This window comes from Salvelinus alpinus, chromosome 6 (genome assembly GCF_045679555.1).
Source record: "Salvelinus alpinus chromosome 6, SLU_Salpinus.1, whole genome shotgun sequence".
Taxonomy (NCBI): domain Eukaryota; kingdom Metazoa; phylum Chordata; class Actinopteri; order Salmoniformes; family Salmonidae; genus Salvelinus; species Salvelinus alpinus.
The window spans coordinates 94,852,666-94,869,075 of NC_092091.1; the positions used below are offsets into that span (position 1 = coordinate 94,852,666).

General features: G+C 43.0%; 1 protein-coding gene across 2 annotated transcripts in view; it reads left to right on the forward strand.

Annotated features, from left to right (window-relative positions):
* The first annotated feature begins 789 nt into the window (after window positions 1-789).
* LOC139579631 (kelch-like protein 5) overlaps window positions 790-16,410 on the forward strand; it is a 49,094-nt gene continuing 33,473 nt past the window's right edge. Inside the window, exons 1-3 of one of the 2 annotated variants that reach the window (XM_071408446.1) lie at window positions 790-1,639; window positions 9,534-9,740; window positions 11,639-11,775. In XM_071408446.1, coding sequence (XP_071264547.1) covers window positions 1,041-1,639; window positions 9,534-9,740; window positions 11,639-11,775 — 943 coding nt within the window. In that variant the 5' untranslated portion in view covers window positions 790-1,040. The remainder of the gene's footprint in view (window positions 1,640-9,533; window positions 9,741-11,638; window positions 11,776-16,410) is intronic. The other variant, XM_071408447.1, reaches the window with a different exon arrangement.

Genomic DNA, 16,410 nt, shown 5'->3' on the forward strand with positions numbered 1-16,410 from the left:
GTAGAGAGGAACCAGGCTCTGAGGGGTGGCCGGTCCTCTTCTGGCTGAGCCGGGTGGAGATTATAACAGAACATAAGGTGAATGCACCAATTTGTAAGTCGCTCTGGATAAGAGCGTCTGCTAAATGACTTAAATGTAAATGTAAGAACATGAGGAGAGAGATAAGGGAAGAGAGGAGAGAGTGACAGAGAGGAGAGGTGACAGAGAAGACACACACACACACACACACACACACACACACACACACACACACACACACACAGCACCTAGACACCTTATTGTTCTATACCACCAGAATATTATATTTTCCATATGTGTAAAATATTGCCTGGTTTGTGCATAAAGCGTTTGACACAATAAATTCCCTTTCGTATGGATGAAGGACTGTGTGTGTGTTTATGTGGAGGTGGTCATTTTATACACACACACAGATAGTGGCCCAATTACGAGCTCCGCTGTGCCGTTGCAACGTGGAGAGAGAGAGAGAGAGAGAGAGAGAGAGAGAGAGAGAGAGAGAGAGAGAGAGAGAGAGAGAGAGAGAGAGAGAGAGAGAGAGAGAGAGAGAGAGAGAGAGAGAGAGAGAGAGAGAGAGAGAGAGAGAGAGAGAGAGAGAGAGAGAGAGAGAGAGAGAGAGAGAGAGAGAGAGAGAGAGAGAGAGAGAGAGAGAGAGAGAGAGAGAGAGAGAGAGAGAGAGAGAGAGAGAGAGAGAGAGAGAGAGAGAGAGAGAGAGAGAGAGAGAGAGAGAGAGAGAGAGAGAGAGAGAGAGAGAGAGTGTGTGTTGTCGGTGAGCACCAGCATAGGAGGGAGAGGAGAAAAGACGGCTCTACGACGTGTTCTTTTGGAAACAGAACGGAGTGCTGTCTCTGTCTCTCGTTTTTCTCCGTTCTCTCGCCCATACGTTCTCTCTCCCTCTTCTCCTCCTCCTCCTCAAGCCTCCCTTCCTCAGTTGTAACCGTGCGGTTGCCAAGAGAGCTGTAGTACAGTAGCGACGGTAACTAGGTACGATCTCCCGGACATTTCTCCCGGTCTCCAGAGCCTGAATGTCGACCAGATCCTCTTCTCTGCGGAAGGACTTCGATGTGAAGCAGATCCTCCGGAGCCGATGGAGGTGGTTCGGTCACCCGGCTGTTCCCCCGCCCAACAACCCCCCGCTAGGAGACGTCTTTACCGGGAGAGGAGCGGGGGCCAGCCCCGGAGAGTGCCGGAGCCCCTCTGTTAGTGTCTGTTCTACCAGTAACGGAACCGTTAACGGCGCCGGTACAGGAAATAACTGCCTAGTAGCCGTTGGAACTAGTGGTAACGGCAGTTGTAGCGGCAATAGTTCACGCAACGCCAACAACAGAAAGTTTGTGGATAATTCTGTTGGGAGTCCCACTGATAACCTCCCGGTAACAGCGTTTGCAGCCGCGGCAGCTGGACATTCCTCTTGTCCGCGGTCATTCCGCCAGGCGGAGTGGGTCGCCCCGTTGTCTTTCTCTCACTCTCGGCCGGTAACAGACACAGAGCGCCCCGGGGACGGCTCGTCGCTCCTCCAACCGGCGGTACCGGAGGCATCTGTTCCCGCGGCTGAAGAGGAGACGGGACTGACGGGAGCCGAGAGTAATAATAACCACGACGACACGGCCTCCAGCTCCTGCAGGTATGAGGAGAACGGGACGAGTTTAGCTCAATGTCTCCTCTCGGTGATTTAACACAGGCCTCTGTTTCAGAGTACATTTATAGCGTTAGACTTTCTGTTAGCTAGTCTACTTTCTGTTAGCTAGTCTACTTTTTGTTAGCTAGTCTACTTTCTGTTAGCTAGTCTACTTTCTGTTAGCTAGTCTACTTTCTGTTAGCTCACCTGCTTTCTGTTAACTAGTCTACTTTCTGTTAGCTCACCTGCTTTCTGTTAACTAGTCTACTTTCTGTTAGCTAGTCTACTTTCTGTTAGCTAGTCTACTTTCTGTTAACTAGTCTACTTTCTGTTAGCTAGTCTACTTTCTGTTAGCTAGTCTACTTTCTGTTAGCTCACCTGCTTTCTGTTAACTAGTCTACTTTCTGTTAGCTAGTCTACTTTCTGTTAACTAGTCTACTTTCTGTTAGCTCACCTGCTTTCTGTTAACTAGTCTACTTTCTGTTAGCTAGTCTACTTTCTGTTAGCTAGTCTACTTTCTGTTAGCTAGTCTACTTTCTGTTAGCTAGTCTACTTTTTGTTAGCTAGTCTACTTTTTGTTAGCTAGTCTACTTTCTGTTAGCTCGCCTACTTTTTGTACGAAGTTAAATTCTCTGTAGATTTTTATTGAATGGTCAACTTTGTATAGCAGCGTTCAACATATCTACCGTATATTAGGACGCTCGCTGTAGGTCTACCGTATATTAGGACGCTCGCTGTAGGTCTACCGTATATTAGGACGCTCGCTGTAGGTCTACCGTATATAGGACGCTCGCTGTAGGTCTACCGTATATTAGGACGCTCGCTGTAGGTCTACCGTATATAGGATGCTCGCTGTAGGTCTACCATATATAGGACGCTCGCTGTAGGTCTACCATATATAGGACGCTCGCTGTAGGTCTACCGTATATAGGACGCTCGCTGTAGGTCTACCGTATATAGGACGCTCGCTGTAGGTCTACCGTATATAGGACGCTCGCTGTAGGTCTACCGTATATAGGACGCTCGCTGTAGGTCTACCGTATATAGGACGCTCGCTGTAGGTCTACCGTATATTAGGACGCTCGCTGTAGGTCTACCGTATATAGGACGCTCGCTGTAGGTCTACCGTATATAGGACGCTCGCTGTAGGTCTACCGTATATTAGGATGCTCGCTGTAGGTCTACCGTATATAGGATGCTCGCTGTAGGTCTACCGTATATAGGACGCTCGCTGTAGGTCTACCGTATATAGGATGCTCGCTGTAGGTCTACCGTATATTAGGACGCTCGCTGTAGGTCTACCGTATATAGGATGCTCGCTGTAGGTCTACCGTATATAGAACGCTCGCTGTAGGTCTACCGTATATAGGACGCTCGCTGTAGGTCTACCGTATATAGGATGCTCGCTGTAGGTCTACCGTATATAGGATGCTCGCTGTAGGTCTACCGTATATAGGACGCTCGCTGTAGGTCTACCGTATATAGGATGCTCGCTGTAGGTCTCCCGTATATTAGGACGATCGCTGTAGGTCTACCGTATATAGGACGCTCGCTGTAGGTCTCCCGTATATTAGGACGCTCGCTACTATGGAAAATATGTGGATCGTTCTTTCCACACCCCCTGGCTATATAGTCTATATGCTAATCATATCATAGAATTTCATCATGATAATAACACTAGTCATTTTATTCATATTAACCCACGATGAGGTGTCTGTGGTGACGACGTATTGATAACCTGTTAGATGGACAGTCAGAGATATTAACCCACGATGAGGTGTCTGTGGTGATGACGTATTGATAACCTGTCAGATGGACCAGTCAGAGATATTAACGCACGATGAGGTGTCTGTGGTGATGACGTATTGATAACCAGTTAGATGGACAGTCAGAGATATTAACCCACGATGAGGTGTCTGTGGTGATGACGTATTGATAACCAGTTAGATGGACCAGTCAGAGATATTAACCCACGATGAGGTGTCTGTGGTGATGACGTATTGATAACCAGTTAGATGGACAGTCAGAGATATTAACCCACCATGAGGTGTCTGTGGTGATGACGTATTGATAACCTGTCAGATGGACCAGTCAGAGATATTAACGCACGATGAGGTGTCTGTGGTGATGACGTATTGATAACCAGTTAGATGGACAGTCAGAGATATTAACCCACGATGAGGTGTCTGTGGTGATGACGTATTGATAACCAGTTAGATGGACCAGTCAGAGATATTAACCCACGATGAGGTGTCTGTGGTGATGACGTATTGATAACCAGTTAGATGGACCAGTCAGAGATATTAACCCACGATGAGGTGTCTGTGGTGATGACGTATTGATAACCAGTTAGATGGACCAGTCAGAGATATTAACCCACGATGAGGTGTCTGTGGTGATGACGTATTGATAACCAGTTAGATGGACCAGTCAGAGATATTAACCCACGATGAGGTGTCTGTGGTGATGACGTATTGATAACCAGTTAGATGGACCAGTCAGAGATATTAACCCACGATGAGGTGTCTGTGGTGATGACGTATTGATAACCAGTTAGATGGACCAGTCAGAGATATTAACCCACGATGAGGTGTCTGTGGTGATGACGTATTGATAACCAGTTAGATGGACCAGTCAGAGATATTAACCCACGATGAGGTGTCTGTGGTGATGACGTATTGATAACCAGTTAGATGGACAGTCAGAGATAGTAACCCACGATGAGGTGTCTGTGGTGATGACGTATTGATAACCTGTCAGATGGACCAGTCAGAGATATTAACCCACGATGAGGTGTCTGTGGTGATGACGTATTGATAACCAGTTAGATGGACAGTCAGAGATATTAACCCACGATGAGGTGTCTGTGGTGATGACGTATTGATAACCAGTTAGATGGACCAGTCAGAGATATTAACCCACGATGAGGTGTCTGTGGTGACGACGTATTGATAACCTGGCAGATGGACCAGTCAGAGATATTAAGGGTCATGAAATATTGTTTGGATGAGGGGTGGGTGGCGGTCAATTTGAATAAGGAGAAAACATAACATTAAAAAAAAATCCATAAATGTATAATTCTTGTGCAATTTTACAGTGAGCTCCACAAGTATTAGGACGGTGACAAATTTGTGTTGTTGTTTTTGTCTCTGTACTCCAGCACTTTGGATGTGAAATGATACAATGACTATGAGGTTATAGTCCAGACTGTCTGGTCTATTTTAAGGTCGTGTTTTAGCGATTTAGGGCTTTTTGAGGTCGATTTGGTTTCGGTTCAATTATTACAAAATAATCACAGTTTTCAGTTTCAATCTTTTTTTAAACATTTTAAATGCTTTAGGCCTGTGTGGGTTGAATTCTGTATCAACACTGAATTAAACAATGAATACATTTCCCCATGATGGTAGTGACTGCCCAGTACTGCTTATCACTTATTAACCATCACTTATTCAACATCACTTTATTTTAATAAAAATAAGTAATCTCATCTCTATAGAGCAGCTGTCTGACAATATCCCTATTTTAGTAGTTAATTCAAAGGTAAATAAAGCTTACTTTTATGACTGATGAATACCAACTATGAATCACTTAATAATACCAACTATTAATCTTTTCAAACTTCATGTCGTCTTCAGTCCAGTCAGAGTCATTGGAAGAACAGGAAGTTACCAAACCACAGAGGATGTAAATAATATATGGTTTTTATTATTGGCTTTATGGGATAGCTAGCAAACTTGTAAACACTTACCCATTCCTGTAAGTGTGTACTATTTTTAAGTAATGATAAATAATACACATTGGCCAATTATTTTATGACTGTTGCCTCCTGTTTTAAGTTTATTGTGATGGTAATGACGTTTGTTTTTAATGATCGTTATTTGGTGGAGGTCGTTAGCTACAGTGGTATTTTCAACCTAGCCTAGCTTTTAGCTAGCTACAGTGGTATCTTCAACCCAGCCTAGCTTTTAGCTAGCTACAGTGGTATCTTCAACCTAGCCTAGCTTTTAGCTAGCTACAGTGGTATCTTCAACCCAGCCTAGCTTTTAGCTAGCTACAGTGGTAGCTTCAACCTAGCCTAGCTTTTAGCTAGCTACAGTGGTATCTTCAACCTAGCCTAGCTAAAAGCTAGCTACAGTAGTATCTTCAACCTAGCCTAGCTTTGAGCTAGCTACAGAGGTATCTTCAACCTAGCCTAGCTTTTAGCTAGCTACAGTGGTATCTTCAACCCAGCCTAGCTTTTAGCTAGCTACAGTGGTATCTTCAACCTAGCCTAGCTTTTAGCTAGCTACACGGTATCTTCAACCTAGCCTAGCTTTTAGCTAGCTACAGTGGTATCTTCAACCCAGCCTAGCTTTTAGCTAGCTACAGTGGTATTTTCAACCTAGCCTAGCTTTTAGCTAGCTACAGTGGTATCTTCAACCTAGCCTAGCTTTTAGCTAGCTACAGTGGTATCTTCAACCTAGCCTAGTTTTTAGCTAGCTACAGTGGTATCTTCAACCTAGCCTAGCTTTTAGCTAGCTACAGTGGTATCTTCAACCTAGCCTAGCTTTTAGCTAGCTACAGTGGTATCTTCAACCTAGCCTAGTTTTTAGCTAGCTACAGTGGTATCTTCAACCTAGCCTAGTTTTTAGCTAGCTACAGTGGTATATTCAACCTAGCCTAGCTTTTAGCTAGCTACAGTGGTATCTTCAACCTAGCCTAGCTTTTAGCTAGCTAAAGTGGTATCTTCAACCTAGCCTAGCTTTTAGCTAGCTACAGTGGTATTTTCCGCACAGACCGGACAAGTTTTAAGAAGGCTCAACAATGTATTCTAGTCATTGTAGTTAATTACCAAGTAGTTTTGCGCTAAACTATTTAGAATATTGGCCTGTTGGAAACTACAACTCCCTACTACAATGTTACAGTTCAGCAAAAAGTCCTTCTTTAACCCATCTACACTGATTGAAGTGGATTTAACAAGTGACATCAGTAAGGAATCATAGTTTTCACCTTGATTCACCTGGTCAGTCTGTCATGGAAAGAGCAGGTGTTTCTAACGTTTTGTATTCTCAGTGTATACAGTCCTTCAGACGGTACTCACACCCCTTGTCTTAATGTTTTGTATTCAGTCCTTCAGACGGTACTCACACCCCTTGTCTTAATGTTTTGTATTCAGTCCTTCAGACGGTACTCACACCCCTTGTCTTAATGTTTTGTATTCAGTCCTTCAGACGGTACTCACACCCCTTGTCTTAATGTTTTGTATTCAGTCCTTCAGACGGTACTCACACCCCTTGTCTTAATGTTTTGTATTCAGTCCTTCAGACGGTACTCACACCCCTTGTCTTAATGTTTTGTATTCAGTCCTTCAGACGGTACTCACACCCCTTGTCTTAATGTTTTGTATTCAGTCCTTCAGACGGTACTCACACCCCTTGTCTTAATGTTTTGTATTCAGTCCTTCAGACGGTACTCACACCCCTTGTCTTAATGTTTTGTATTCAGTCCTTCAGACGGTACTCACACCCCTTGTCTTAATGTTTTGTATTCAGTCCTTCAGACGGTACTCACACCCCTTGTCTTAATGTTTTGTATTCAGTCCTTCAGACGGTACTCACACCCCTTGTCTTAATGTTTTGTATTCAGTCCTTCAGACGGTACTCACACCCCTTGTCTTAATGTTTTGTATTCAGTCCTTCAGACGGTACTCACACCCCTTGTCTTAATGTTTTGTATTCAGTCCTTCAGACGGTACTCACACCCCTTGTCTTAACGTTTTGTATTCAGTCCTTCAGACTGTACTCACACCCCTTGTCTTAATGTTTTGTATTCTGTCCTTCAGACGGTACTCACACCCCTTGTCATTCTCCACATGTTTGATGTTACAGCCTGAATTTACAATGGAGGACATTTAGATGTTGTTTCCCTGATCTACACACAACACCCCACAAGGTCAAAGTGGAATTTTGTTTGTAGAACATAAACATTTTTTTATTTTTATAAAATGTTTAAAACTGAAATGTCTTGAGTCAATAAGTATTCAACCCCTTTGTAATGGCATGCCTAAATGAGTTCAGAATAAGTTGCATGGACTCTTTCCATGTTCACACACACACAATTATCTGTAAGGTCACTCAATTGAATAGTGAATTGCAAGCACAGATTCAACCACAAAGACCAGGGAGGTTTTTCAATGCCTCGCAAAGAAGGACATCGATTGGTAGATGGGAGGAAGAAAAACAGACATTGAATATCCCTTTGAGCCTGGGTGAAGTTATTAATTACACTTTGGATGGTGTATCAATACACCCAGTCACTACAAAGATACAGGCGACCTTCCTAACTCAGTTGCCGGAGAGGAAGGAAACCGCTCAGAGATTTCACCATGAGGCCTATGGTGACTTTAAACCAGTTACAGAGTTTAATGGCTGTGATAGGAGAAAACTGAGGATGGATCAACAACATTGTAGTTACTCCACAATACTAACCTCAATGACAAAGGTGCTTCTACAAAGTATTGACTCAAGGGTGCAAATACTTATGTAAATTAGACATTTCTGTATTTCATTTTCAGCACATTTGCAAGAATGTCTAAAAACATGTTTTCGCTTTGTCATTATGGGGTATAGTGATGTCATTATGGGGTATTGTGATGTCATTATGGGGTATTGTGTGTAGATGGGTGAGGAACAAAAATCTACATTTTAATCTATTTTAAATTCAGGCTGGTTCAACAATGTGGAATAAGTCAAGGGGTATGAATACTGTCTGAAGACCCTGTGAATGTATATCCAGTCTTATGGATGAGTCGTCCTTCTAAAGGAATGGAGTCTGAATCTGTGAATATATATATATATACACTGCTCAAAAAAATAAAGGGAACACTTAAACAACACAATGTAACTCCAAGTCAATCACACTTCTGTGAAATCAAACTGTCCACTTAGGAAGCAACACTGATTGACAATAAATTTCACATGCTGTTGTGCAAATGGAATAGACAAAAGGTGGAAATTTATAGGCATTTAGCAAGACACCACCAATAAAGGAGTGGTTCTGCAGGTGGTGACCACAGACCACTTCTCAGTTCCTATGCTTCCTGGCTGATGTTTTGGTCACTTTTGAATGCTGGCGGTGCTTTCACTCTAGTGGTAGCATGAGACGGAGTCTACAACCCACACAAGTGGCTCAGGTAGTGCAGCTCATCCAGGATGGCACATCAATGCGAGCTGTGGCAAGAAGGTTTTGCTGTGTCTGTCAGCGTAGTGTCCAGAGCATGGAGGCGCTACCAGGAGACAGGCCAGTACATCAGGAGACGTGGAGGAGGCCGTAGGAGGGCAACAACCCAGCAGCAGGACCGCTACCTCCGCCTTTGTGCAAGGAGGAGCACTGCCAGAGCCCTGCAAAATGACCTCCAGCAGGCCACAAATGTGCATGTGTCTGCTCAAACGGTCAGAAACAGACTCCATGAGGGTGGTATGACTCACCCACAGATGACAGACTAGCCAAGATGCGTGTTGCCTTCCATACGGCCACTACTGAATATAGTGTCAAAGCCATTCTGGCTCAGTGCTCAGTTTCCCTTTCGTTGGTAAAGATATGGAGAAACTGGGAGCCATTTTGGAGGGGGGGAAGACTAAATTGCAGTGTGTGTTGTGCTATGGTCTTGGTTGCCATATAGACTGACAATTAAAACACTATCTTGAAAGTGTGTGATGGTGTTTACATCTTGTCTTTCTCTCGCAGGTAAACACTTAGAACTAGTTAATAAAAGGTAATAAAAATTAATACAAATCCTGTGATAATCCTGTGTGTGTGTGTGTGTGTGTGTGTGTGTGTGTGTGTGTGTGTGTGTGTGTGTGTGTGTGTGTGTGTGTGTGTGTGTGTGTGTGTGTGTGTGTGTGTGTGTGTGTGTGTGTAGGACTTCCAACAGCAGCGCAACGCTGTCCTCATGTGTGTCGATGGAACCGTGTGTGTGTCCCGACGAGTGTGTGTCCCCCGACGAGTGTGTGTACACGGCTCACACACATGCAGACCTGACCATCAGCAAGATGGAGACCTACCTCCGAACCAAGCAGCTGTGTGACGTCACTCTGGTGGCAGGGGACAGGAGGATACCTGCTCACAGGTGACAGACACGCAGGCGAGCGCACACACACATACAGTTGAAGTCAGAAGTTTACATACACTTAGTTTGGAGTCATTAAAACTCGTTTTTCAACCACTCCACAAATTTCTTGTTAACTTCTCTGGGATATGTGGGACGGTAGCGTCCCACTTGGTCAAAAGCCAGAAAAAATGTAGCGCGCCAAATTCAAATATATTACTATAAAAATCAATCTATCATTAAATCACACATGAAAGACACCAAATTAAAGCTACACATGTTGTGAATCCAGCCAACATGTCTGATTTGAAAAAGGATTTACGGGGAAAGCACACCAAACAATTATGTTAGCTCAGTACATAGCCACAGAAAAACACAGCCATTTTCCCTGCAAAATATAGGAGTCACAAAAAGCAGAAATAGAGATAAAATTAATCACTAACCTTTGATGATCTTCATCAGATGACACTCATAGGACATCATGTTACACAATACATGTATGTTTTGTTCGATAATGTGCATATTGATATCCACAAATCTCGGTTTACATTGGCGCCATGTTCAGAAATGCCTCCAAAATATCCGGAGAAATTACAGAGCCACGTCAAATAACATAAATACTCATCATAAACTTTGATGAAAGATACATGTTTTACACAGAATGCAACCGCTGTGTCAGATTTAAAAATAACTTGACGTGAAAAGCATACCATGCAATTAATCTGAGACGGCGCTCAAAAATAACATTTCTCCGCCATGTTGGAGTCAACAGAAATACATTGTTTTGTTCGATAATGTCCATTACTTATGTCCAATTAGCTAATTTTGCTAGCATGTTTAGTGCACATGTCCAAACGCTCGTGCAGATGCAGGTGAACTCGGATGAAAACTTCAAAAAGTTATATAAACTGGATAAACTGGTCAAACTAAGTAGAGAATCAATCTTCAGGATGTTGTTATCATATATATCCAATAACGTTCCAACCGGAGCATTTCTTCACGTCTGTAGAAGTTATGGAAAGCAAGGCGATATCATGAGGAAAGCGCGTGACCAGGAACTAGCATTCTGCCAGATCAATGATTGAAACACCTCCCATCCGGCCCCACATCACACTAGAGGTTTCGTTCCACGTTCTGTTGACATCTAGTGGAAGGCGTAGGAAGTGCAAACAGATCCATATCCTACAGGGAATTGAATAGGCGATGAGTTGAACATTGATCAGTCTCAGAATTCTCACTTCCTGTTTGGATTTTTTCTCAGGTTTTTGCCTGCCATATGAGTTCTGTTATACTCACAGACATAATTCAAACAGTTTTAGAAACTTCAGAGTGTTTTCTATCCAATACTAATAATACTATGCATATATTAGCAACTATGACTGAGGAGCAGGCCGTTTACTCTGGGCACCTCTGTGCACCTTTCATCCAAGCTAGTCAATACTGCTCTGCAGCCATAAGAAGTTAACATTGAGTCCTTTCTTTCCCCTCTCTCTGTCTTTGTCTCTGTCTCTCTCTTTCGCTGTCTTTCTCTTTCTCTCTCTCTCTGTCTCTCTCGTTCGTTCTCTATCTCTCTCTCTTCCATCCTTCTAAGCTCCTCTACAGTGAAAGACGTGTGTGGAAATTGAACAAATCTCTGCCCCTGATAGTAAATACTCTAATATATTTGTGCGTGATGAAAGCCTTATTTTAGCGGAACAAAATTCTCTAGTCCGAATAATCTCTGTTTTCTCTCTCTCCTTCTCTCTCTCCTTCTCTCTCTCCTTCTCTCTCTCCTTCTCTCTCTCCTTCTCTCTCTCCTTCTCTCTCTCCTTCTCTCTCTTCTTCTCTCTCGTTCTATCTGTGCTGAGATAGGACATATAGGTTATAGTCCCATTATAGTGGGTTGAACATCTGAATTCTCCTTCCTTCCTTCCTGTCAGATTGGTCCTGTCGTCGGTGTCAGACTACTTTGCGGCCATGTTCACCAGTGACGTCAGAGAGGCCAAACAGGAAGAGGTTAAGATGGAGGGGGTGGACCCTGATGCATTGTGGGTGCTGGTACAATACGCTTACACAGGTACACACAAATACACACAACCCCTGTGTAGGGCTCAGGACAAAAGAAGTGTACTATACTATATATATATATAAACACACTCACCGGACAGTTTATTAGGTACACCCTGTACACCTAAATGGATGGCTCCTACAGACAGTGAGTCACGTGGACGTGTCTTCCTATATAAAGCAGACAGACATCGAGACATTCAGTTACTGTTCCATTGAACTTTAGACTGGGTAACACGTGTGGAACGCACAGCTGGTCGGTCCTTGTCACCGATTGGCTATTTACAGCAGAGACACAGATAGTTACCAACCGGCCTGTTTATTAGGTACACCACCCCGTACAACCTAAATGTCTCTCTGTCTCTCGCTCTCTCCCGTACAACCTAAATGGATGGCTCCTACAGACAGTGAGTCACGTGGACGTGTCTTGTTATATAAAGCAGACAGGCATCGAGACATTCAGTTACTGTTCCACTGAACTTTAGACTGGGCAACACGTGTGACCTAAGTGACTCTGAGCGTGGTGTGATGGTCGGGGCCAGGCGCGCCGGATTCAGTATGTCAGAAACGGACGCCCTCCTGGGCTTTTAACAGACGACACCGTCTAGGGTTTATACTGAGAATGGTGTGATGATTTTAACAGACAGCGTCCAGGGTTTATACTGAGAATGGTGTGATGATTATAACAGACAGTGTCCAGGGTTTATACTGAGAATGGTGTGATGATTATAACAGACAGTGTCCAGGGTCTATACTGAGAATGGTGTGATGATTATAACAGACAGTGTCCAGGGTTTATACTGAGAATGGTGTGATGATTTTAACAGACAGTGTCCAGGGTCTATACTGAGAATGGTGTGATGATTATAACAGACAGTGTCCAGGGTCTATACTGAGAATGGTGTGATGATTATAACAGACAGTGTCCAGGGTCTATACTGAGAATGGTGTGATGATTTTAACAGACAGTGTCCAGGGTTTATACTGAGAATGGTGTGATGATTTTAACAGACAGTGTCCAGGGTCTATACTGAGAATGGTGTGATGATTATAACAGACAGTGTCCAGGGTCTATACTGAGAATGGTGTGATGATTTTAACAGACAGTGTCCAGGGTTTATACTGAGAATGGTGTGATGATTTTAACAGACAGTGTCCAGGGTTTATACTGAGAATGGTGTGATGATTATAACAGACAGTGTCCAGGGTCTATACTGAGAATGGTGTGATGATTATAACAGACAGTGTCCAGGGTTTATACTGAGAATGGTGTGATGATTTTAACAGACAGTGTCCAGGGTTTATACTGAGAATGGTGTGATGATTTTAACAGACAGTGTCCAGGGTTTATACTGAGAATGGTGTGATGATTTTAACAGACAGCGTCCAGGGTTTATACTGAGAATGGTGTGATGATTATAACAGACAGTGTCCAGGGTTTATACTGAGAATGGTGTGATGATTATAACAGACAGTGTCCAGGGTCTATACTGAGAATGGTGTGATGATTATAACAGACAGTGTCCAGGGTTTATACTGAGAATGGTGTGATGATTTTAACAGACAGTGTCCAGGGTTTATACTGAGAATGGTGTGATGATTATAACAGACAGTGTCCAGGGTCTATACTGAGAATGGTGTGATGATTATAACAGACAGTGTCCAGGGTTTATACTGAGAATGGTGTGATGATTTTAACAGACAGTGTCCAGGGTCTATACTGAGAATGGTGTGATGATTATAACAGACAGTGTCCAGGGTTTATACTGAGAATGGTGTGGTGATTATAACAGACAGCGTCCAGGGTCTATACTGAGAATGGTGTGATGATTTTAACAGACAGTGTCCAGGGTCTATACTGAGAATGGTGTGATGATTATAACAGACAGTGTCCAGGGTTTATACTGAGAATGGTGTGGTGATTATAACAGACAGTGTCCCGGGTTTATACTGAGAATGGTGTGATGATTTTAACAGACAGTGTCCCGGGTTTATACTGAGAATGGTGTGATGATTTTAACAGACAGTGTCCAGGGTTTATACTGAGAATGGTGTGATGATTTTAACAGACAGTGTCCAGGGTTTATACTGAGAATGGTGTGATGATTTAACAGACAGTGTCCAGGGTCTATACTGAGAATGGTGTGATGATTATAACAGACAGTGTCCAGGGTTTATACTGAGAATGGTGTGGTGATTATAACAGACAGCGTCCAGGGTCTATACTGAGAATGGTGTGATGATTTTAACAGACAGTGTCCAGGGTCTATACTGAGAATGGTGTGATGATTTTAACAGACAGTGTCCAGGGTTTATACTGAGAATGGTGTGATGATTATAACAGACAGTGTCCAGGGTCTATACTGAGAATGGTGTGATGATTTTAACAGACAGTGTCCAGGGTTTATACTGAGAATGGTGTGGTGATTATAACAGACAGTGTCCCGGGTTTATACTGAGAATGGTGTGATGATTTTAACAGACAGTGTCCCGGGTTTATACTGAGAATGGTGTGATGATTTTAACAGACAGTGTCCAGGGTTTATACTGAGAATGGTGTGATGATTATAACAGACAGTGTCCAGGGTCTATACTGAGAATGGTGTGATGATTTTAACAGTGTCCAGGGTTTATACTGAGAATGGTGTGATGATTATAACAGAGTGTCCAGGGTCTATACTGAGAATGGTGTGATGATTATAACAGACAGTGTCCAGGGTTTATACTGAGAATGGTGTGATGATTTTAACAGACAGTGTCCAGGGTTTATACTGAGAATGGTGTGATGATTTTAACAGACAGTGTCCAGGGTTTATACTGAGAATGGTGTGATGATTATAACAGACAGTGTCCAGGGTCTATACTGAGAATGGTGTGATGATTATAACAGACAGTGTCCAGGGTTTATACTGAGAATGGTGTGATGATTTTAACAGACAGTGTCCAGGGTCTATACTGAGAATGGTGTGATGATTTTAACAGACAGTGTCCAGGGTTTATACTGAGAATGGTGTGATGATTATAACAGACAGTGTCCAGGGTCTATACTGAGAATGGTGTGATGATTTTAACAGACAGTGTCCAGGGTTTATACTGAGAATGGTGTGATGATTTTAACAGACAGTGTCCAGGGTTTATACTGAGAATGGTGTGATGATTTTAACAGACAGTGTCCAGGGTTTATACTGAGAATGGTGTGACAGAATGGTCCTGTGGGTGAAAACAGCTCCATGAGGATCCTTGTCACCGATTGGATCAGACGACCACACCGGGTTCCAGTTAAAAACAAGAAGAAGTGTCTCCAGTGGACACGACATCATCAACACTGGACAAATGAGGAGTGGAAAAACACACAGCCTGGAAAATGACAGTCAGTGTCCTGGTCAGTCCTCAACCCTATAGAGCCTCTTTGGGATCAGATGGAATGAGCTGTTGGCAGCGTGAATGTTTTTTATTTTATTTATTTAACCTTTATTTAACCAGGTAGGCAAATTGAGAACACGTTCTCATTTACAATTGCGACCTGGCCAAGATAAAGCAAAGCAGTTCGACACATACAACAACACATAGTTACACATGGAGTAAAACAAACATATAGTCAATAATACAGTGAAAAAAAAATAATAAGTCTATATACAATGTGAGCAAGTGAGGTGAGATAAGGGAGGTGAAGGCAAACAAATATATGTATAAATAAATAAAAATATAAAAGGCCATGGAGGCGAAGTAAATACAACACAGCAAGTAAAATAAAAACTAAAAAAACACTGGAATGGTTGGTTTGCAGTGGAAGAAAGTGCAAAGTAGAGACAGAAATAATGGGGTGCAAAGGAGCAAAATAAATTAATAAATAAATACAGTAGGTAAAGAGGTAGTTGTTTGGGCTAAATTATAGATGGGCTATGTACAGGTGCAGTAATCTATGAGCTGCTCTGACAGCTGGTGCTTAAAGCTAGTGAGGGAGATAGGTGTTTCCAGTTTCAGAGATTTTTGTAGTTCGTTCCATTCATTGGCAGCAGAGAACTGGAAGGAGAGGCGTCCAAAGGAAGAATTGGTTTTGGGGGTGACTAGAGAGATATACCTGCTGGAGCGCGTGCTACAGGTAGGTGCTGCTATGGTGACCAGCGAGCTGAGATAAGGGGGGACTTTACCTAGCAGGGTCTTGTAGATGACCTGGAACCAGTGGGTTTGGCGACGAGTATGAAGCGAGGGCCAGCCAACGAGAGTGTACAGGTCGCAGTGGTGGGTAGTATATGGGGCTTTGGTGACAAAACGGATGGCACTGTGATAGACTGCATCCAATTTATTGAGTAGGGTTTTGGAGGCTATTTTGTAAATGACATCACCGAAGTCGAGGATTGGTAGGATGGTCAGAATGTACCGCCGTCCAGCGTGGACCAACATCCCGGTGGAACATTTCTGACACCTTGTAGAATGCCACGAAGAATTCAGGCTGTTCTGGAGTAAAATGTCCGACACGGTACTAGATAGGTGTACCTAATAAACTGTCAGGTGTGTATATAGGGTTTAGGGTGTACCTAATAAACTGTCAGGTGAGTGTATATATAGATATAGGGTTTAGGGTGTACCTAATAAACTGTCAGGTGAGTATATATATATAGGGTTTAGGGTGTACCTAATAAAC